This window comes from Molothrus aeneus, chromosome 1, assembly GCF_037042795.1.
Source record: "Molothrus aeneus isolate 106 chromosome 1, BPBGC_Maene_1.0, whole genome shotgun sequence".
Lineage (NCBI taxonomy): Eukaryota > Metazoa > Chordata > Aves > Passeriformes > Icteridae > Molothrus > Molothrus aeneus.
In genome coordinates this window covers 145,752,718-145,775,105 of record NC_089646.1, presented here as the reverse complement: position 1 = coordinate 145,775,105, position 22,388 = coordinate 145,752,718, and the positions used below count along the sequence as shown (strand labels likewise).

General features: G+C 42.5%; 1 protein-coding gene across 2 annotated transcripts in view; it reads right to left on the bottom strand.

Moving 5' to 3' along the window:
• Positions 1-228: 228 nt before the first annotated feature.
• Positions 229-22,388, bottom strand: part of CCN4 (cellular communication network factor 4) — a 34,411-nt gene continuing 12,251 nt past the window's right edge. Inside the window, exons 2-6 of one of the 2 annotated variants that reach the window (XM_066548416.1) lie at positions 7,741-7,828; positions 7,549-7,607; positions 3,605-3,862; positions 1,463-1,656; positions 229-606 (exon numbers count right to left, since the gene is read on the bottom strand). In XM_066548416.1, coding sequence (XP_066404513.1) covers positions 307-606; positions 1,463-1,656; positions 3,605-3,862; positions 7,549-7,607; positions 7,741-7,828 — 899 coding nt within the window. In that variant the 3' untranslated portion in view covers positions 229-306. Of the gene's footprint in view, positions 607-1,462; positions 1,657-3,604; positions 3,863-7,548; positions 7,829-22,388 lie in introns of both variants that reach the window. The other variant, XM_066548407.1, reaches the window with a different exon arrangement.

Genomic DNA, 22,388 nt, shown 5'->3' with positions numbered 1-22,388 from the left:
GAAAACTCATGACCAGCTGTCCATCTTGGGTTTAGCCTCAGCTGGGCTCTTGTACTGCCCAAGGTGTATCTTTTGAAGGCCTTTTCAATAAATACCTTTAAATAAATACCTTTAAATAAATACCTTTAAATAAATAATTTATGCCTTTAACACTGTCTAGCCTCTGTTCTAGGTAGCCTCTCAAGGCATCCACATCCTAACTCAGGAAAAAAACAAATTGCACATTGGCAATGGATGAAGATTCTCCTTTTATTTTAAAACCTCTGTAAAATCAGAGCAAAGGGTCAATTCCAGCATTCAGCCAATTTAATTAGCGATTTCAGAGTAATCATAGTAATGAGCCAAGTCAGCAAAGATGTCATTGGGGTTCCTGCAGTTCAGGTTGCAAAAACAAGCATTGATCCACATAATTTTCCAGGAAAATTCAGTTCCATCTGGGCACTGAAATCTCACTTCAATAGTCTTGGACTTGTAGGGTGTGCAGCACCTGTTGTCTGTGCAGACACCGCAGTACTTGGGCCTGTAGGGACTTTTGCTCACACATCCAGAGATGGTGTAGTTCATGGGCTCATTCGCCCTGTAGACAGCCAAGCATTTCTTCCCAGGCTAAATCAGAAAAGAAAATAAAAACAAAGAGGTAAATATTCAGTGCTGATACATGTAGGAAGTAAAACCCACCTTGCTCTTTACAGCTACATGAAAGGAGGCTGTGGCAAGGAAGGGGAGATGGGGGGGATGAGGGGCTCAGCTTCTTCTACCAGGTAAACAGCGGTAGGACAAAGAAATAGCCTCAAATTGTGCCATGAGAGGTCCAGGCTGGATATCAGGAAAATTTTTTTTCACTGAAAGAGTGGTTAAGCATTTGAAAAAGCTGCCCAGGGAAGTGATGGAGTCACCATCTTTGGAAGTATTCAAAAAATAAATAGACTTGGCATTTTGCAGTGTGGTTTATTAAGCATGGTGGTATTCAGTCAAAGGTTGGGCTTACTGATCTTGGACATCCTTTCCAACTTTAAGGATTCTATTATTTTATTCTATGATTCCTGTGTTTAAAGGGATTTGTAGATTAGGAAGACTTTTACAGCCCTGACCTAGGTGGCGTGAAAGATTTACATGTTTAGACAGAGGAACCCAAAAGCTGCAGAGTATATTGTGCATATACTTGCACAATAGAGTTCATAGCCATGACCAGGCGTGCAGCTCTGCTTTTCTGCCAGCTGAGCACAGGGCTGTCCGAGCCAGCATCAAGCACAGCAGGCTTGGCTTGGCTTTCCTTGCAAGGACCTTTTGGCTGGAGCTGAAACTCTCAGGGAAAGGTTTTCATACCAACACAGGCAGGACATATTTTGGAACTCTGTGCAGCACAGTAAGTCCATGTACAAGTGCAGCCTCATGAGGCCTGAATGCTGCCAAACAAAGGCTGACTCAGTGTCCATGGGGTACGCAAAGGAACAGCCCCCACCTTGATGTGCTGGGTTATATCCACCTCACAGGGCCTCATGTTGCACAAGCGGCTCTCCTTCAGGAGCCGGCACTGCTCGTTGTCGTTGGAGATCCTGGTGGAGATGCCCAGCCCACAGGTCTTGGAGCAGGGACTCCAGGGTGAGGTGTGCACGATGCAGTTCTTCTGCCAGGCTTCCTCCTCTCCCTCGTACGCTGCGGACACAGATTAACCCCACATTATTCAGCCCGGGCAGCTTTACATATTAAACACCCTCACCCCAGCTCATTGCACATTCAGGCCACTAACCCAAATAACTAAACCGCAGCAAAGTGGCCCAGCATTCCTGTGAACATGCCACCCCCTTTGTGCTGACCTACTTGTGTCAGACTCTCCATCGCTGCGAGCGCTCGGGGCCAGGGCTAATTCCTTTATTCCCCTTCACAGCCTCACACAAGGGGGTCCTTGTCTGGGACCCCCAGGTGCTGCCACAGTATAAACAATTACAGAAGCCTGAGCCAGCGGGTGGAGAGAGGGGATGAGATCAGATCTCACCATGAAGGTTTATTTCTGAGCCCATTCAGTTGGTTCCCCATCGCAGAAAGTGGTCAGCAGTCAGCTGGATGGCAGAGGGCTTGGGAAGCAGCCACAGCCTTTCACTGGGGGGAAGAACAGCTTCAATAGCTCTCAGAGAGCTCAGCAACCATTTGAAGAAAGGGTGGGCTCTGTTTTGAAAGCAGCCAACAACCCCACTTATAGTTCTGTCCCAGCCTCAGCCAAAGTCCCACTGCTCTACAGCTCACAGGACAGTCCATAGGCATAACTCTGATAGAAACTGCTGCATTGAGCTTGCTCGCTCTTATATTCATTATTATATTAATTATTATATTAAATGTAATAAATGCTACTCTGTCTTCTATAACACTTCTCCTTACAGGAGAAAAATCAGGAAAGCAAAGCTATGTTTTGCCCATTTTGGGGGACAGGCCATGAGGACGTAAGGCCAGTTTCAGTAGTGGATATTCTGAATTTGGACCCATCCCTCATTTCAGAGCTATCAGGGACAGAGAAGCGAGGGCTAAATTCTGGTGGTTTTAACTCACAAATGAAGACTGAGACTTTTCTTTGTTCAACAAAAGACCAAGGTTTGACGAAAAACTCCTACCAACCAAAGAGCCAAAATCTTTGCATACAACAACCCTATCTCTCCTTGGGCTCCGCTTTTGTGAGATGGTCTAAAACATGGAGCTAGTGTGGCTAATGTCACTACAGTGTGTCACAGGGCATTTTGACAATAATTTTAACACATATGGCAAATTGAATCCATCTTAAGCGTTTGGGACCATGTTTGAGGCAAATGATAGCACCTCTGCACTGTGGGTTAAGTGATCATTACTATAAATGTGAGTGTGAGGACAGAATGTTTAATGTCATCAGTTCAGAACTGATGAAAAGTTGTACTACCACAAAGACAACTTAGCCCAACTCACAGTGAAATTTCCACACAATAACTGCCTTCAAGGTCTTGTGTAAGTTTGAGAGTCCTAAATCCTATCCTAATGTACAGGGGCTTTAAAATTGCAATACAATAGCAACATAACCTGGACAGAAAGCCTCTGTCCCAAATTAAGCTGAGTCCATTCTCTTTTCCAGAGGGTTCAGACTGAGGGAAAAAAATTAAAATGAAGAATTAAAAAGGACTTTTGATATCTTCAGAGTTACAGTAGACATGTCCTTCAAAGGGGGCTTTGGCTCACAGAAGTCCAGAATGGTTGCACAAGCATAATTGTGAATATCATATGCACAGAATTGTGAGATGGTTTGTGTTGGAAAGGACCTTAAAGATCATCTCAATGAACTCCCCTGCCATGGCCAGGGGTAGCACCCACTAGATCAGGTTGTTTAGGGTCCCATCCAGCCTGTCCTTGACCACCACCAGGGATGGGGCATCCAAATCCATATTGCTACTACTAATGAGTTCCCCTGGTGTTTGCCTGCCCTGTCCTTCAGCACGTGCTGCGTGGGAGGCTGTGTCTCCCTCACAAAGGTTAGACACCTGCCAGGACTGGCAGTACAAGCTGATCCTCTGCTTGTAGATTCTGACAGATGGCAAAGGAGAGATTTGCCTTGGCAAAGGAGAGCTCTGCCTCATTCCCACCGTACCTGCAGAGGAGATGTGGCGCGGAGATGTCTTCCTGATTTTCCTGGAGTCATCACAAACCCACTGCTCGCAGCACTTCCCTGTCATCTTAATCAGCTTTGGGTTTGGGCACCAGACAAGTGGAGGACGTGAGTTTGTGCACATGGGAACACAGCCCACAGCCCCATTAATGCACGTGCAGTTGTATTTGCAGTTGGGCTGAAATGTCTCCCCATTCTTGTACCTCACTCCATTGAGGACACATCCTACACCAACAATCTCTGAAAAGAAAGAAAAAGAGAGAAAAAAACACACAGAGCACCATTAAAAGAATGCTGGCAACAAACAGCTCCAATGTGTTCCCTTACCAAGCTGATCCCTGGGCTGGCAGTGCTGCAGAGCATCATGTTCAGCCTGATGCTGCACCATGTGTAGTTACACCATCTAGGAAACTGTTTTCATTCTAAATCACAGCAAAAAAAGAGAACCTTTTAAAGCTTCAATAAAAAAATAAGTTAGAAAATAAAACAAATTTTATCTACAAATTCTTACTTAAATAAACCAAAATAATTTCATAGCATGGTGGTACGAATTACTTACAGGGGGAGAAATCAAAGTAATTAAAAAATATTTAGTGAAATATGAGGTTTTCAGAGACATATGAGACATTCATGGAATTACACAGATGACACAGCTGTTCACAACACCTGTGTATATCTGAAGCAAAAAGGGAGAACAAACAGGGGAGCAAAAGGAGCACCCAAATGGCACTGGATCCTATATTTAGGATCTTACCCAGTTTATCACAGAGCAGTTTTCTCGGAAAATGAAGTACACATTTTAAAGCCATAAAAATAAATATTTGATGTATAATTTTTAATATAAAATCACTGTAAAAAGTCAAGCCTTCTGATTGCTCATGAACAGGAATCACAGAGCAGCATTTTAGTTTGTTTGTTTCAAATTATAGACAGTTATTTGGAAGCAGTGGCTTTCAATGGAAAATTCAAACTTCAGTCTCTTGTTTAGTCACATGGAGGCACTGCTCACACAGTGGTTGGGTTGCTTATGTTTTGAATCTGGTCAGAAATGGAGTTGCTTCAGGAAAACACAAATTGAAATGCTGGATTAAAATTCTGCAAAGGCTTCCTATTTTTAGAATGAGCTGAATGAAAACATCAAGCACAAATCCCTTCTGCACAAAAATGAGAGCTGTTGGAATTTCAAGCACAGATCTAGATCTCCAGTTCACGCTCAGCTTCAATTTTTGTAGTGCTTCAGCCTTTGTATTGAAAAGGCAATCACTCTGCTGGAGCTGGGCCTGAGAATTCAGAGGGATTTCTAGGTATGCACACAGATTATGACAGTTCAAAAAATGCTGTATCTCCTGGTGTTTTCCTACAAGCATATTCCTCCTGGATTATGTTAATTTACTCTCCTGCAGGTCTCATAAACCAAGAGGATCACCATGAGAACATCCCCAAACACAGACAAAGGAGCTGTTGAATGTCTTCATGAAGAACCTCACTGAGTCTGCATCAAAATAAAGCAATTTGGAGGCACATCCCTATTCCCAGCCTCACATGCACAACACCTGCCTCACCCCCTGGGCCTGTGCTCAGCACCTGCTGCCTCTGCTTTGCTGCAGAGAAAAGCCAACAACAAAAGCAGAGCTGCAGTGACTTCCAGCAGGTTCCCATTTGATGTCTGTGAGGTTGAATCCTGGGACACACCTCAGCAGTCCAGATACAGACTGAATTTCTCCCAGTTTGAAACCACTCCCTTTCCCAACACATATTCCTGACTCTTTCAGGGTCTTTAATTTCCATAAATTATATTTTTTTCTGTGGCCCTTCACGCCCTGGATTCTCTGGATCCAGCCAAAAGCATCCATGTGCAAATCCAGTTCCTCACAGCAGTTAGTCCCCAACCCTCAGCACAGGATTCCCACTCACAGGAGCTTTCAGTACCAGGTCAGGGCAGAAGCTGGTGGGCTCAGAGCAGGGTGATGCACCCTCTGTGTGGCCCAGGGTACAAAAAGAACACATCAGCAGACCCTGTCCTTTACCTCTGGCTGGGTGCTGAAAACAAAGGAAAGGGCACAGGTTTCTCTGGCAGTCAGAGAAAATCTGCCTCACATCCTACCCATGGAAAGACCTTCCTCTTATTCCCTTCAGCTGTGCACACTGTAATGCTGCTCCCCAAAACCCCATAAATGTCACATAACCATAAATGGCACACGTTGTCATGGCAGTAGGGAAGTGAAAGCACAGACTGGGAATGCCTCCAGAGCTCACTGGAAGAGCTGGGATCAGTGTTCCTTCAGCACAGGGCTGTGCCACTGGCACACCAAGTGCCTGTCATGCGTGGGAGGACTGCAAAGACCAAAAGATATCCAACTAAGAAAACAATCATTTAAATAAATAAACAGATGCAAAGCAGCATGAGGGCCTTTAAAGAGGCCTAGGAAGCCTGATAGCTTTGAGACAACATCCAGCCTGTTTTCCTCTCTCAGCACAGGGCCAGCTTTAATGATGTCATTCTTGACAATGTTTGTCTAACCTGCTCTTGCAGACCTCTCCTGAATGTTCTACACACACTCCAGACAATACATTTAAATGATCTCATATCCTCTTTTCTTAACCTTAATCTTTTCTAATCTTGAAAATCACTGTTTAAGCTTACAGCTCCTAGCACGTAACTTCTCTTGTTATTTTGCCTGTATCCTACAAAAATCTGGTCAGACTGCACTTTTGCATGCTTGGTTTTTTTTCTTTTGTGCCTGAGCCAGTGCAAAGCCAATGTCATTTCTTACTAGACTTCCCACCCTTCTGCTGAGGAAGAGCAATGCCTAGTATCACTTGTGTGAGAATCTGCCAGCTTATCCTGAACTTCTTAACTCTTCAAACCTGTCCCTTGGGTAACCTCTGCTCATATAAGTTTATTGAAGCCCACAGTTTGCGAGCTTTTTCCTCTTCTGTGGATCAGTTATTCTATCAGTCCATCTCACAGTCAGCTCTCCTCCAGGTTTCCTTTCACCTTTACATTTTGTCTTAAATAATTTGTTTTTATGTTCTAGCCCAGAAGACCCTTCATTTGAATGTCTTTTTCCTGTTTAGGAACCTAAAGCCATGACCATATGTTCTAATAACTTACTAAAAGTAGCCTTTCTGATCAGCAATGTGTGTGGTTGTGCTGATGATCCTTTCATTTTTAATCATTCCCAGAAAAACAATTTTCAATAATTTCTGACTTTTATGAGAGAATCAGTCCCCTCATGTTCTGGAACTCAGAACAAGTGAATGTATTCTTAATACATAAACCACTATCTAATTTCTTTTTGTGCTTTTTCTTGAAAAGCATTCCAGCGTCACAGAACCAAGAGTTTGCTATCAGAGGTGGGAAGATATCCTTCTGCCTCATAACAGCTAATGTAACTATTGTAAAATTGAGGCTTAAAACCTTAATTTGTAGCTGGCAAGCTCTGATAGGAGATGATTCATTCCTGACCATCTTGACAGGGTATTCTACAGACCACGTGCTATCCATCCAAGGTATCCGCTATAGGGAATTAGCCAAAAATGTCCCTTTAATGCCATGGCATTCATGTAGGGGCCCATATTGCTTGTCTGTAAATCCAGCTGTCTGCCTATCCTTCCTTCATCCCCAACCTACTACAGCACCTCCTTCTATTACAGAGTAATCTGTTTACACATATGGAGACTTTCAAATGCTGGTTGGTCTTTGCTCTTGGCTGCAGCCAAGTCAAAAGGCAGGAATTCAGATGTCATTTCTCATCCAGCCAACTGCCCTGAGAACAAAGACAGCTACAAGGGAATGGAAGATGCTGCAAGGAGGAGCTGATAAGCGTGAAGCCAGGTATCCAAAACGAGATAAATCTCAACCCCTGCTCAGTCAGCTGAGCTGCCAGCCTATATCTAATCAAAAATATATGTACATCACTTACGTGCACATACTCCTATTTCGTACCTAGGTCTGTCTCCGCTGTAGTCACAGTACAAGCCCCTGTGGAAGTCACAGGTGTCAGCCTCTGTGCAGCTCTCCCCTCTCTGCTTGGCACACGTCTTGCAGCAGTCACAGCCGTCCGTGACCAGGCTGACGCCGGCCGCGCACCGGGGCGGGGACCTGGGGCACTCACAGGGCCACCTGCAGTACTGAGTCCGTGTGTAGGGCTCTGCCGTGGCTGGGACAGGGCTGCTCATGGTCAGGGAGGTCTGGCCAGTGGCCTGCAAACAAAGAAACACAGCTTGGAGAGCGTTACAGAGAAATGGGGGCTGCAAACCCTGTGCTGCAAACCCTGTGCTGCTTGGTCCTCAGTTAAAATCCCCTCAGGTCTCATGAGTAAAAAAGAAACTTCAACAAACCAAGCTTGCAAGTCAATTATTCATTATTCATTATTCAATTATTCATTATAAATGCATTATCAAATTCAAAATCTGATAATCAGATAAAAAGCCTGATCAAGGTTAATCAAGGTAGGAAAGGGATTTCATGTAGCAGAGTGATGACATTCCAGGTCACTATTGCTGAGATCATGGAGTACTGGGATGCTGTAGTTCATATCAAAACACACAGAAGGTAGAGGCTCATTGCATTCTGAACTCTCAAATCCCAGGTCAACAAGCTCTGGATGATATATAACAGCACCAGCCCTGCTTGTGGTGCAGGAAGGGTGCAAACTGGGCAAGTGACAAAGCACAGATTTCATTTTTCTAGGAGGATCACTGCAAAGAAACCTGTGCTGTACATGGGGGTGAAGCAGGGCACAGTATCTCAGGCACAGAAACAAATGGAGTTATTAACATGGGGTCAACAGCAGAAGGAACATGGCACTGCTTGGGCACATGTGGTCCAGAAGCCCTTTCTAGTGCTGCAAAAAATAAGTGTGCAACCCTCAACCCTAAAAACTTCAAAGAAGGAAAGTCAGACTCTAGAAATTGCTAAGGCAATTCCACTTATTGCTGCCTTCCCTGTACTGTACTTTATATCCCCAGTGTTTTTCCTCTTTGCAGTTTGAGATGTCTCAAACAAAAAGTTTTCCAAAAACTCTCCATGACGAAAATGCCTCACCCAAGAGTTTGTGGGAAAGGACCCCACTATCGTGAGCTATCCATCAGGATATCTTTGCAAAGTGCCTTTAGTGTCTTTTACAGTTTCTTTGTTAGCATGCTCAGATTTTATTAAAGTACATTTTGAAGCCTGTTACTGCTATATCTGAAGGTGTATTTAAATATCTTGGAAACTGGTTATCCTATATTTAGAACACTAAATTGGGAACACATTGCTAATCACTGCCAAATAGACAATGTGTTTGCTCTGGGCATAATTCCCAATTCCATTAAGGCCCCCTTTACAAACAGTTGGCCCTAAAGTAGGCTTAAAAAACACCTTTAAACTCTTGTTTAAACAAAAACATACCAATATAATTTACTCCCACTTTAAGCTCCTTGATGCTGTCAGAGTGGTTAACAGAGGAACATTCAGATTGACAAAAAGCCCTGGCCTTTCAATCCTAGGATTTTTCATTCCACTCACAATCATTTGAGTAGGTGCAATAATCTGCCACTTGAGAAGAGAGGCCTCCTCGAGTGCCATAAACCTATTTACTTTGTTGCTGATCATTAAAAAGAGTGTTTAATAATCAGGTCCAGATATACAGACAAAAGTCACACAGCTATTTAAAGAGCTCATTGCCACAGCCCAGCCCTGTAGGTAAATCCCTTCACCATCCCTTGTTTCTATTGTCAACATGAGCAAGCAGCTTCTCCCTGTGCAGATGCGAACGTGTCTGTGAGCCAGCACACGTAGCAAAGAGGAGCCCTCATGCTCCTGTGGGTTTAGTTAATATGTGAAGGGCTGAGGCTGAATTCTTGTAAAGCACAGAACAGCTGGGAGACATTTGGTGGCTTGACAGGAGTTTAGAGTAAATTATTCAACAGCCCTTCCTCTAGGTCTGACACCTGAGCTGGCCAGGGAAGCCTTTCCAGTGTCCTCACAGTGAGGAGCTGTTGTGGATCTTGGATGTGCTGGCTGAATTGTCCAGACGTGTGGCTGAGTCCATTGGATGGATAGTGTGGGCTACATGAGCATCTTCAGATAATCAGTGTGGACAGGCATCAAACCCATCACTCCTGGATCTTACAAATGGGGAAGGCATGGAGTGACGGGGTTGGCATCATGTCCTAGGCTCCATCACCACCTAAACAAAACCCAGCCTTTGGAAACTGTTTTCCACTGGAGCCTTTAAAAGTGTGCAACCTGTACAGCCTTGCAGCCTCTCCTCTCCTCTCCTCTCCTCTCCTCTCCTCTCCTCTCCTCTCCTCTCCTCTCCTCTCCTCTCCTCTCCTCTCCTCTCCTCTCCTCTCCTCTCCTCTCCTCTCCTCTCCTCTCCTCTCCTCTCCTCTCCTCTCCTCTCCTCTCCTCCTCAGACCTTCACTGAGGGAAAAACCATTCCGTAGATTTATAAAAGTACTGGGTTTTCCTTTCCATAGTCAGCTGTCATCACTTAGCAGTACCAAAGTCTCTTTGGAAAAGTCATTCAGCCCTACTACTTCAATGTCCCAGAACATTTTAGAAAATAGACCCTTCCATTTTAATGAGTATATTGGTTAAATCATCATGACTAATGCTTTCCACAAGTGCTATCAACAGGAAATCACACAGTAACAGCCTTCCTCAATGGCTGTCTTTTATTAGAAAAAAACACCAAAAACCTCCCAAAAATCCACCCATGTAATTTAAGGTTTCAGGAATCATGTATTTAGGGTCAGTATATTGCAGAGAAGGACAATGATTTTGTAAGAAATCTGAAATAAGATTTCAGATTAAGAAAGTGATAAGAGCAAAGAGAAAATGAACACTAGAAGTCACACTAGTGGGGATTTCACAAGCTTATTTCAAAATATCAGAAAGATAAAAGAATATGCCTGTTAGGAAATTAATTTTCTCAAGTACTGGTAATTAACATGTTTCATTTAATTTTTCTTTAATCTTGGAGTCTGCAGATTTGTTATCTTGGGTGCCAAGGAGAAAATATTCCACCAAAATTATTCCTGAGTTCTAATTTTTCTGCTTCTGGAGATACAAGCCCATCCTCATTAAAACAAGATGAAGCCTTTCTCAGCCTGCTATGCCTGATAATTCTCTATTAAAGTCACTCCTGATTTATGCTTGGCAAGCTCCAAAATTACTTTATTTTTGCATCTGCAGAGCAGATTGCTAGCAACAATTCCCAGTTAATTTCTGTCTTCATATTCAAGAGAAGAGAAGGAGAAAATAAAAAAAAATTACCCGCTGTCTGCCAGAGCCACAAACTCAGTATTTTTAATAGCCAGAAGTTTTATTAACAAGTTTCAAGATATAAAGTGGATAGCAGCATTTTATCAGCACAATCTTCCTACTGGCAACACATATTTTCAATCTGGTGAAAAATACTACAATTGTAAATATGTTTTAGTTTTGAAAACTGGGAGAACCAAGATATAGTGCTGAAACCAGTGTATGTAGCCCAAACTACAAGCTAGGCAGTCTTATTGCAGAACTTTTACATATTACATGAGAAACCTCATATTAACCTTTTCTTTAAAGCAGCAAAGCACCACAATATATCCCTTAAACATAAGTTTAAAAATATATTCATGTGTATTGATTTTACTGTTTCAGTGCTACAAGATCTTACTCTTAAAACCATTTCTTTCAAGTATTTTTCTCATCAGCTAGGTGAAGGCAAGGGGAAGCTATCCCTGTTCTTCCCTTCCAGTTTATTGATGGGAAATGTTCCAACAGGATGGTGACTTCTAAATTGGATTCCTTTGGCTGACAAGAGAGCTGGAGAAGTGGCTCCATAGCAGCAGAAGCCTTAGTACTTTATCAGCTTCCCCTGGATTCTCCTTGGTGGTAATTTAGTCTCAAAGGAGAACTTTTTACTTCACTCAGATCTGCCCAAGCTGTGTTTTGCAGGATACATGTTGCTGGGTAGACTACATTTAATTTCTCACAGTAGAAGACATTAAAGAAGTATTTTTAACCTACATTTCTGATACTGCCTTTCTGAGCAAATGCCAGATGTTGTTGATGGAGGGATATGATGTGATCTGGATTATCCTCTTCTCTATCTCTGACATACTCACAAGCGAAAATGATTAGTGAGGAAATTTTATTAAAACATTCTCTGCACTACAAGGTCTGAAAACGTCATCCTGTCACTGTTTAGAAGTCCAGATTTGGAGTTTGACTGTTCTAAACAAGAACACTGCAGTTAAAAACATACTTTTATGCAGATATTGTGGGATGCATCTCCTAGGAAAAGGCTGAGCATTTGTACATAACACACATCTGCTTTCCCCTGGTTCCACCTACTGGCTGAACTATTGAGACAGCACAGGCAGAAATGCCTGTAGAGTCAATTCCAGTTCCAAGAACCACCCAAAGTATTCCCATTATCCAAAATTATTTTAAAGACACCCCAGGAGACTCATGCACATTCCCAGAGTTTCTTACACTAAACTGATGGAGCACATTCCCAGGGGAACACAGCATCTGCAGCTCAATGAATAAGTAAAAAATGAAAAGACAAAATGAAATATAAACAATCCATTAAATAAAGGCACATACCTTTCCATCCCTCAGTTGTATTTCTGGGCAAGCATAGAAGATGCTTAGTTTCATTCCAGAACTGACAGAAGTTAAAAACTCATAATGCTTGTCAGAGAGATGGCAATGTAAAACAGGACCTGGCTTACATCAGTGGGCTTAAATCAGGTCCTCAGGGTAGACATTTGTTCTTGATTTTGCTCAGCTGAAACTTCTGTGCTGAATATTTCTGAATATTTGCATTATTATTATACCCAAAACAGATGGGTTAACAGAGAGCCAGTTCTTACAGGGAGATCAGCAGTAATCACAGTACCATCAGGACTTCCTTGCTGTTAAACTCTTGCAACAAATCCCTAAGTCCCCATGAATGCTCATAAATTGTCACAAGCTAATGCTAGGGACAAGTAGCATCAGGACAGAGATATAAATCTGATTCTGCAGGACATGTAATTTAATGGTCAGAGTAAAATATGATTATGCAGGGCTCAGCTTCCCCATGCATGAGGGTCTAGATACCTCATTAAAATTGATCCCAGACTTGAAATCTCCTGGACATATTATGAAATAACAGACTCTGAACACAGAAAATATAAGACAGTTTTAAAGATGTCAGGTGCCAGCTGGATTTATTCTTGCTGTGCATGGTAGGTTGAACAGAAAAGAACCTTCTGCATGAAGGAAAACACCCAATAGCCTAAGAAAATAAAATATCCCCAGTGAGCCAACCATTATATGTCTGTGGATCCATGAATGACGAGCAATCAGCTTCCCATAACTTTATTTTGGGAAATGTATCTGTGGGAAGAATGTAGACAGATGTTTGGAATAGCCTTTTCTAACTCAGTTTAGACAATTACAGAGTAAAGATTACATACATTCATCTCTTTGCCAAAAGATTGCTTACACTGGCAAACTCAGTGTGACCTCCCCTTTTCTTCATATTTTTCTATGGAGTATTCAGAGGGAAAAAAAAAACCTTCCCTGTTAGAAAGCAACCTGATGTTTTATAACTGTTGTCCCCTGTAGAAGCACTTATTTAGAATAGGTTGGCCTAAAAATGTTTGGGCATCATTAAAAAATTGACACTGCCACCACTGACTCCACAAATAGAGATATTGAGCAGCACAATTTCTGTGCTCTAAGAGCATTTTAATGTCTTGTGCTGCAATGAGCTCATCCAATGAAAGAAGCTTGAACTGGAGTATGAAAAGTAACAGGGAACATCTGGAGAAAAGTCTCCAGATGAGAAAAGTCTCCAGAAGGTACAAGCAGACAGACTTCAGTTTTAGGAAAGGGAAAATGCATGTGGACCATCCAAGATCACAGAGTTTGAAACCATCCTAAAACTGTACAGTACAAGATATGTTTCTACCAGCCAAAAGATGGGTAGCAAAAGCAGTATCAGTTCCAGTAGCCAGACAAGAGGAGGCTGCTTTGGCAGAGGTTTTACTTTACAAGTGGACATGTTCTGCTTTTGCTTATCTCCTTTTTAGTCATGGCTGTGAAATCAAAAGGAAGATCCTTTTCATCTTCTTACCCTCTTGGGGACATTCTTCCATGCTGTGCATAAAAAGTAAAGAAAAATTTTAAAGCTCCACTTATTTGTTTGGTTGTGGTGTCTTTCCCCATGGCAAGAATAGTCCAAATTTCATTAAGTTCTTCAATATTATCCTGGTTTTCATGATTTTTTAAAATAAAAATATAAATCTGCATTTTCAAATATCCTGAATTTTCTGTTTCTGTTCCAATGCAGAGAATTTTGACTTAAAACAATTTTTCATTTTTAAATTTCAATGTTATTTAAATTCTCCAATCTGAAACAATTTGCTTGACCTAATATCTGCTCTTCCCTGGAATTGCTAATTACCTGATGAAGTCATGCATCCCTATTTCCCTTAAATAGCAATTTTCCATATCAATTTTTCACAACTATTTCTCTCTAGCTCTGAATTTCTGAGTTGTCACTTTATTTTCTAACTATCAAAGTTCCTTTCTCCTTGAAATCCATATTAAGTGCCCTCATTTTGCAATTGTTATGTTAATAAGTTTATTTAGATGCAATATGGAAAAGAATCTGGTTCTGTTGAGATATCAGTAGAACAATTCATTTCCTGGATTACAGTCTTGAACCCTCACTTCAAATGGTCTGTCTGGGAGTTTGCAGTCTAGAGCATGGAAACCAAGATGGTCAGAGACCAAAAGGAGAAGACACTGAGGGAGCTGGGCTGCTCACAGTCCACTCTTCCCAGTGATAGCAGAGGGTGAAACAATGGGCAGAAGCCACAAAATATATTCGGGGAGGTTCTGAACACAACTTCTTTACCAGCAGAGCAATGCACCACCAGGATGTCCAGGGAGGCTCTGGATTCTCCATCCTCGTGTGTTGCACTCAGAGGGCAAGGACAACCAGCACTCCTGGCAGCCTGTGCAGGCACAGCTTGCCAAATCCACATGTGAAGATGCCCTCAAACCCAAACCACCTACAGGGCATCTGCCCCAGTTCAGTTCTGCATTGTGCCACCTAAAGTCTGCTTCTGGCTCATAAATGGAATAAAAACTGATCTATTTGTTAAATGGTGCATATAATGCAGATAAAAGAATTCTATTTTTCAGGACCACGCCAACTCCTATCATAAGCCCAGCCAAACAAAAGCTATTTGAAGGATTATTATTTTATTTGATGACAGGAAACATACCATAAATCTGGTTTTGGAGCAGGAAGGAAAAATAAGCGGCTGCTCCTGCTACTTTAATGGCCCCTTTGGAACACATGGCATGCCTGGTTTCATCCAAAAAACATAGCTGCCATTTTATACAGTGTTGTATCATTATATCAAAGCCACCTCAAGACTCTCAATGAAAGATGAGCAGTCTTTGCACTGCTACATCCTTGTGGTTAAGTAACAAAGAGATGGAGCCTACAACTTGTCTGAATAAACAGCAGCATTTCCAGATACAGGGTCCCATCACAAAAGGGTATTTTGTGCCAAGTGCAGCATATTTTGGTAACTGTGGCTCATAATATATTATGAGATCTGCTAGACAGAAAATGCAGATGGAAGACAGAGGTCAACAACATCCTTAGGGCCAATGGGAGATGCCAGACTTCTGCATACTTGAGGAGGACCTGAAACTAATCCTGAGTCTGAATGCAGAACATTATGATCCAGCTTGAAGTGGTATGAGTTATCTCACCCTTTGCCAGGCAAAATCATGGCATAAGTCTCTTACAGCATCTGAAGTGAGCTGGTTCTGTGTGCAAAAGGATCAGTAAAGCGGCATTTGTGCATTTGAAGCAAAGGCATCCCCAGCACAGTGGATGGTGGCCTGATCTGGGTGTGGTCTGGCCATACTTCTGTGAGGAAAGCAGCTTCTCTTCACAGGATCATGGAATCCAGATATTCAACCAGACTTTAACTAGAGCCTGTGGCTCTTTCTAGAATACCAAATCAGAAAAGCTGTGAAACACAGAGTGGGAGAGGAGTATAATCAGATTTTATCTTACACCAAGCAGGGGAAAAGAATGGCAAGAGTGCAATTCTAAGTACCAGCAATGACAGACCCCATCCATGTGATTGCTGTGTTGGGCTTGCAAGAACAAGACTTTCACCGTGGTCTCCACCACAACTCAGCTCATCTTGTGATACTTTCACATCTGTATTGTGAAAAATTCAGCTGATATCTCCCACCATGAGTTCCTCTGAGAAAAAATCAGATCAAATTCCAAAGATAAATGGAACAGTATTTAAATGAAAGAAGGGAAACATGACTTGAAGATGCATCCAGACAGCAAGAGGTCTGACTGATGTTCTGAACAAGCAGCAAGCATCTGGAAATCCCTGAAAACAGGACCATGGCAGTGCTAAGACATCTGGGAAGTGAATGACTGTTATCATCACACTGAGGGTGCAGAGGAAAGAGAGACTCACACAGAAGACAAACCACAAAACCTCCCAGTGAGTTAAAGTCATTGACATGGTTAAGGCAGGGTGAGGGACAAACCATGAACCTGAGGCAGCTGGAGTGCTAGGTTGTCACAAAGAGGAAAAGAGGAACTGAACCTTTCCACAAAGAGGAAAAGTGGAACTGAACCTTTCCACAAAGAGGAAAAGAGGAACCTTCTACTTTCCCCCGCCATCACCCTCTGGGGGCATCTGATCACACTGACAGCAGCACAGAAACAGCACCATGGCCTGTGCTACTTCCAAGGGTTTTGTTTTCTGCCCTCACTGTCATGTAAGTCATGGAATCACAGAAGATTAGGGGCTAATGTGGATGTCTCAAACACCAACAGCCAAACAGCTGTGGAGGCACCAAAGGTATTGGTAATAACACACTGTGAGAAAGCACAGGATGTGGCTGGAGCAGGGTCATAGGCAGGTAGAGACAGTACATTTCTGGGAGAAATGTCCTTGTTCTGGCTCCTGCAGATTATCACAATGCAGTACAGCACAAGGGCAGGATGAGGAACAGGCTCAGGGGGAATCAAGACCACTAAATACCCCCAAAACCCTCCAACCCATTTCCAGAAAAGTCAAGAACAGACAGTCTGTGATGCTAAATAATTTCCATAGAAAATTAGAAACTTAATTCCAGGGCAGGGAAGATTTATCAATAAAACAGTACCCCCATGAAGCCCTGGTGTGTGTGCCCCCCAGGAACATGGGCACCCAATCAGATGGATCACCAGGACTGGTGATGTCTCTCTTCCCTCCCCTCTCTCCCCTTCTTTAATCCAATCCATCTCTCTCTCTCTTTTCTCTATCACCCTATTCTTTTACCCAAACCCAACTGCTATGTGCTTACACTAGGAGAACAGGGTCTGACTTACACCAATTTCCATGCAAAGTGAGCAATTTACCAATAAAACTTGTGAATTTTCATGGATTTTGTCATTGTCTGTCAACATGAACACCTATGAATCTTGGGTGCTTCCTTTTCTTAGAAGGGTGGGACACCATGTAAAGTCCCTTCTGCCTCTTTCAAAATCCCAGACAGAATTCCCATGACATTTCTCTATACTACAGTGTGAAATGATTCACTCAGACACATCTCTTCAGTTCAGGGATCTGAAGGAAAGTATAAAACAGCACACAGCACAGAGCAGATGCTGCTTTAAATCACATCCTAGAGGAACCGAAGTGGGGAATTCCCTAGGGAGACATTATCTTCCTAATCTGTTTACTTCCTAAAGCTGGTATCAAGCTTTTAGCCATATCACAGGGTACCAATGTCAAACAACTGCCTCTTAAGATCCCCCAACAGATTTAATTATGTATTTTGTCATTGCAATTTAGAATGTGCATAAAATGTTCTCCAAAGAAAATCTGAAGTCCTTTGCAGCAGTGATGCCTAAAAGCAGGAGCAAGCAACAAAATGCTAACACAAGCCTTCTGAGCATTTTTTCTTCTGACTTGAAAAGCAGAAATCTACAAAACAACAACACACAGATGCAAAAATAGACTTAAGACTTTTAAATAAAACCATAAATTCAGTATAAATGTAGCTGCAAGCACTGCATGAGATCAAATGTACAGAAGACCATGGTTGGAAGGGAGTCTGAGCCCAGGCACAGCAGGTAGGCAGCAAGCCAGACACGGGGTGGTCCATAAGCTAGAGAAATGATGAATTGCTCTAAGCTCATATTAGAAGCTAAACTGAGATCAGTACAAACAACCTTGCCAATTTTATGGTGAGATCATTTAACAAGAGCACAGTGATTAGCTGGAGGCCTGCTTTTCCCAAGCTTTGCTGAACTTATCTGCCTAAATCCCTGGAACAAGCCCAGCCTATCTGAAGAAATTTACTAGCTCAACATGTGGAGCAGAGACATTATGTGCCAAAACATGTATACAACAACCCTTCCCAATGACGATATCAAAGAGCATTAGGCCTAAAGCCATGAGGATGGAAAGGAAAACTAAAAAAATTTGTAATTTGTTAACTTTTCTAGATGGTAGTTGAGACACTGAAGTAGATTGGAGTACAGGTTTTGTAAGCAGAAAGGAAGAGACTGTAAATTTCAGATACTCAATGTGCTCATCCCCAGATGTACCAGATCCAGGACAACCCTGTGCTCAGGTTTTTATGATCTGTTACAAGTGACAAGCCTGCACAGGTAGTTTGTAGTCTACCAAAACAGACAAGATTGGGAAAAAGCATTGTCCTTCTTTGAAATCTAGAAAAGATCTAGTGATATTACCCAGCTGCTCAGCTCAGTGTCAGTGGTGGTCAGGTGTGAAATGCTATACAGTACCTGAATTAAGAGATGTGCAAAAGGACATCAGAAGCCCACAGACTGAATGCCATCTAGAATGAAAATTACCCCCTAAATCTGGCACCAATCTGAGATAGATGACTTCTTCATGACAGACTTTAACCTGTCTGGGGATCATGCTGGAAATCAAGATCAGCACTGCATTTCCAAGAGAGCATCTAATAAGACAAAACACGAATTGTTTTTACATATTATTAATTTTCTTAGTGCTGTCATAAATTTCATATAAGCTTCAAGCCCAACCACAAGTAAACTAACCTCCACTTTTTCTTTAAGAAGGGAAAAGAAAATCTGCTTTCAAGACAAGCCCATGAGGAGGGAAATGTTTTGGGGCACACAGGCATTTGAGGGTCAATTTATCCCATTAAAGGTATAAAATAAACATTATTTTTTCTCTGTCAATTCAGAAGCTACTCATTTCTTACAGATCCAAGAGGATATCTGACCAGATTTCCCCCAGAAAAGGCAAGAATCCAGTAGAGCAGGTTGCTCAGAGCCCCATCCAGCCTGGCCTTGAACACTTCCAGAGACATTGTGTCCAAAACTTCTCTGGGCAACTGTGTCACTACCTTACCACCCTCACACTTTCTTCCTAGTATCTAACATAAATGCCTCCTCTTCTGATTTAAACCTCTTCCCCCTTGTCCTGTCGCTACCTGCCCATGTAAAAAGTCTCTGTCTCTCTTTTTTATAAGCTGCTTTTATAAGTAATGGAAGGCTACAATGACTCAATCATGAAGCTTTCTCTTTTCCAGGCTGAGCAACCCAAAATCTTTCAGCTGGAGAGTCAGAGCTGGAGAGAGGAGGAGAAATGGAGGAAATCGATTTTGATTGGGACCTGGAGATGCCCATGCAGTAAGACATAGTTACAAATAAGTCTATAAAAGAGAAGTTCCTTTTCTAATGTAGACCACAAAGCCACGTGGTAATTGCACATGGATGCATCTTGTTCACTTCCCATAGTCACTGCAAAGCATAAATGACAGGCAGAACAGCATGACTAAAATATCAATGCCTTGAAAGAATATTTATGCTAATAAAAGTCAGATAATTTGCATTGACAAATTAATTTGATCTAGTCCACAAAATAAACCCCCCTGGTAGTCAAATGTATGAGTGTTTTGGCTCCAAAAATGTGCTGGAGCAAGTCACCAGGTCTGTGCAGTGCTGTAGAAGATTTCAGGTTTGGTTATAAGCAGTAACCACACTTGTGAGACACTCAGTAGATCACTGGGATCTTTGGCACTGGTGAAATGTGTCAAAACCCACCCAAAACTCTCCTCAGCTTCTCTGACAAGGAGCTGCATTCACAGCTGCTGGGTGCAAACCCAGGGCCCCTCTCTGCTACATGCAGAGGGGATCATTGCATTGACCTCACAGGAGTCTGGACAACTCTACATAAAATGCCTGATTTTAATGCAGCCAAAGGTAGAGAACATAAACTCTACATTGGAAGAGTAGAGCATGACTTTGCTGTTTGAACTCAGCTTGAACCTCTCTGCGTCTGCAGAACAGGAGGGGTAACAGTTCTTTTGCTACAAGGAACAAACTCTGAAAACTGTGAACTGCCCAGACCACAGAGGAACATGCAGCTGCCAGGGAGAAGGGAATGAATGCAGGTGAGGGATGAGTTCCCTATGAAGATACCAGTATGGACAGGGAGAGGTGGGAAACCCAGAGCTGCTACAAGGGCTATAACCTCAGGGTTTTGCTGGTGCTGCACCTGGGAAGAACAAATTTCTACCCTCTCACCCACAGAAATATCCTTATTCAGCTTTTAGCATATGATTTTGTCTGAATGTCTGGAAGAGCTCAGATATGGTGGAACACTGCAGTTGAGCACCTTCAAGAAACCTGCTTTAGAAAAAAAGGGTTTCTGCATTTTCTTCACTTAAGAGGAACAATGATGTGGCAGCCAGTACGCTCCTCAGGCTGGATGCGCCTGTAGCTCCAGCAGCAGAGAGGTTTCACTCAGGATGGCAGAGTCCATGCAACCAGGTCCTCACCAATGAGTATGATATCACAAATGCCATCAATTAAACAGGGTGTGACATCCCCAATGCCATCTATTAAATAGTGTGCAGACCCAGAAGGAAAACAGACACAGGTGAAGATTTTGTTCTGGTATGAAGGGCTGAAACACCCCTGGAATGTAATTTATCCCAAGCTGAGGTCTATTAGACACTTTCTCATCTCATGCACTAAAAATTCTCTTTACAGAATTCTGGTACATTGGTTTTCTGCTGGTGCTCTTGCCAGGGAATTTAATGATTTCAATTACTGTGGATTAAACTTAGAAGTTTCAATTATTTCCCCTCCACAAAAACAACATGACAAAATGGGGATTGTGAAGGACAGAAGTGTTTTCACCAACAGCAGGAGGAAATCCTGCTCCTTTTGAATGAACTATTGAGCTACAGCAGGATGTATAATGTGTGAGGATATGCTAAAAGAAGAAGGAGGGGAAAAAAAGGATGCTCTAGACAGAGAAGTTAGAAATGTCCTTTAAGGAGAGAAACTGGTGATGCTGAAGCAACACAACTGCAAGATCTGAAGGGTTAAACTCTGTGTTTACAGAGCCATCCAGTAGGAAACACAGCTGTATCAACAGGAAGTGGAATCTGGAGTCAGAAGTGCATTTTTAAACTTGTCCTTTTCTTTCTCAAACCTACCAAGGAGATTAACAGTGGGGATTTAACACAAAAAAGAAAGACCACAAGCGTGCACACTCTGTAGCAACAAAGGACAGAGAGAGGAGAGGGCAGATCCAATGTGCTGGCACAGCACTTATCAGCAGTAGCATCCTCTTCCCAGCCCACCATGAAGACATAAAGCCTATTCAAGGCTCAAGGAAGTCTCACATGATGGGAATTTACTGACATGGGGATGACTGACAGGCCCTTGGGTCGAGCTGAGCCAGAATCAGACAAAGTTGTGTGGACCAGACCTCCATAGCTCTCCATCTCAGCATGCACCTCCACATCTTGCCTGGCCTCCGCATCTTTTCCCCTCCCTCCCCTACTCTCTGTGGTTGAATACCCTTCAGAAATTATAATTTCAATTTTGTATTTCTCAATTCCTTCAGCCAAGCTCCCAGCCCCAGAGGAGTGTCCAACTCTCATGGCTTTCAATATAAACCTCAGACACAAAGTAGAGAAAAATAAAGAGATGTTAGAATATTGGTGTGGATCAGGTTCCTGACCCTACCCAGAGCTCCCATTAGCTTTCCAAGTAAACAATGCAATTCCGCATTTTAACTGTAATACAAAAGGACTTTTCTTCCTCCACCCCCCATTTCTGATATAGTTCATCACAACTCTGCAAAAGTGGCAGGAAGTGCATTAGCATTTTACCAGAAGGTGAGTAAAAAACCTGCAAATTTTGTTACAGGACACTTGGAGTGTCCTTCCTACTCAGTCTCTTTTATTAGAAAAAACAAACCACAGACACACAAGCAAGCCAGCCTGCTACAGAGACTGATGCAAAATGAGAAGGAACAACATTTCATTTTTCCAAATACACTCATTTTGCAAGCCAAGAACTAATGATTTCAAGTCTGCTACAAACTGCATGGTGGCTGGGGGGAGTTTAAGGCTGACCTTTAGGGACCAGAGTCTCACTCCCCATGTTCACAGAGCTCACAGCCATTAAAGCCCCAGGTCAGAAGAGAAAACAGATACTGCCTGCTTGGTAGTGGCTGCGGAGAGAGGATGTCTGGGCTTCACAGTCACTCTGCACATTTTTACCTTATTTTCAATCATTACGAGAGATTTAGATCCATAACCTGTTTCTTTGGGGGTTTTATTTCAGGTAATTACCCAGCTCAGGGGAAATGGTGATGTATCATTTCATGCCATAGATTTTAATAGCATCAAATAACCCACACAGATTGACCCCCAAAACCCCCCAAAACA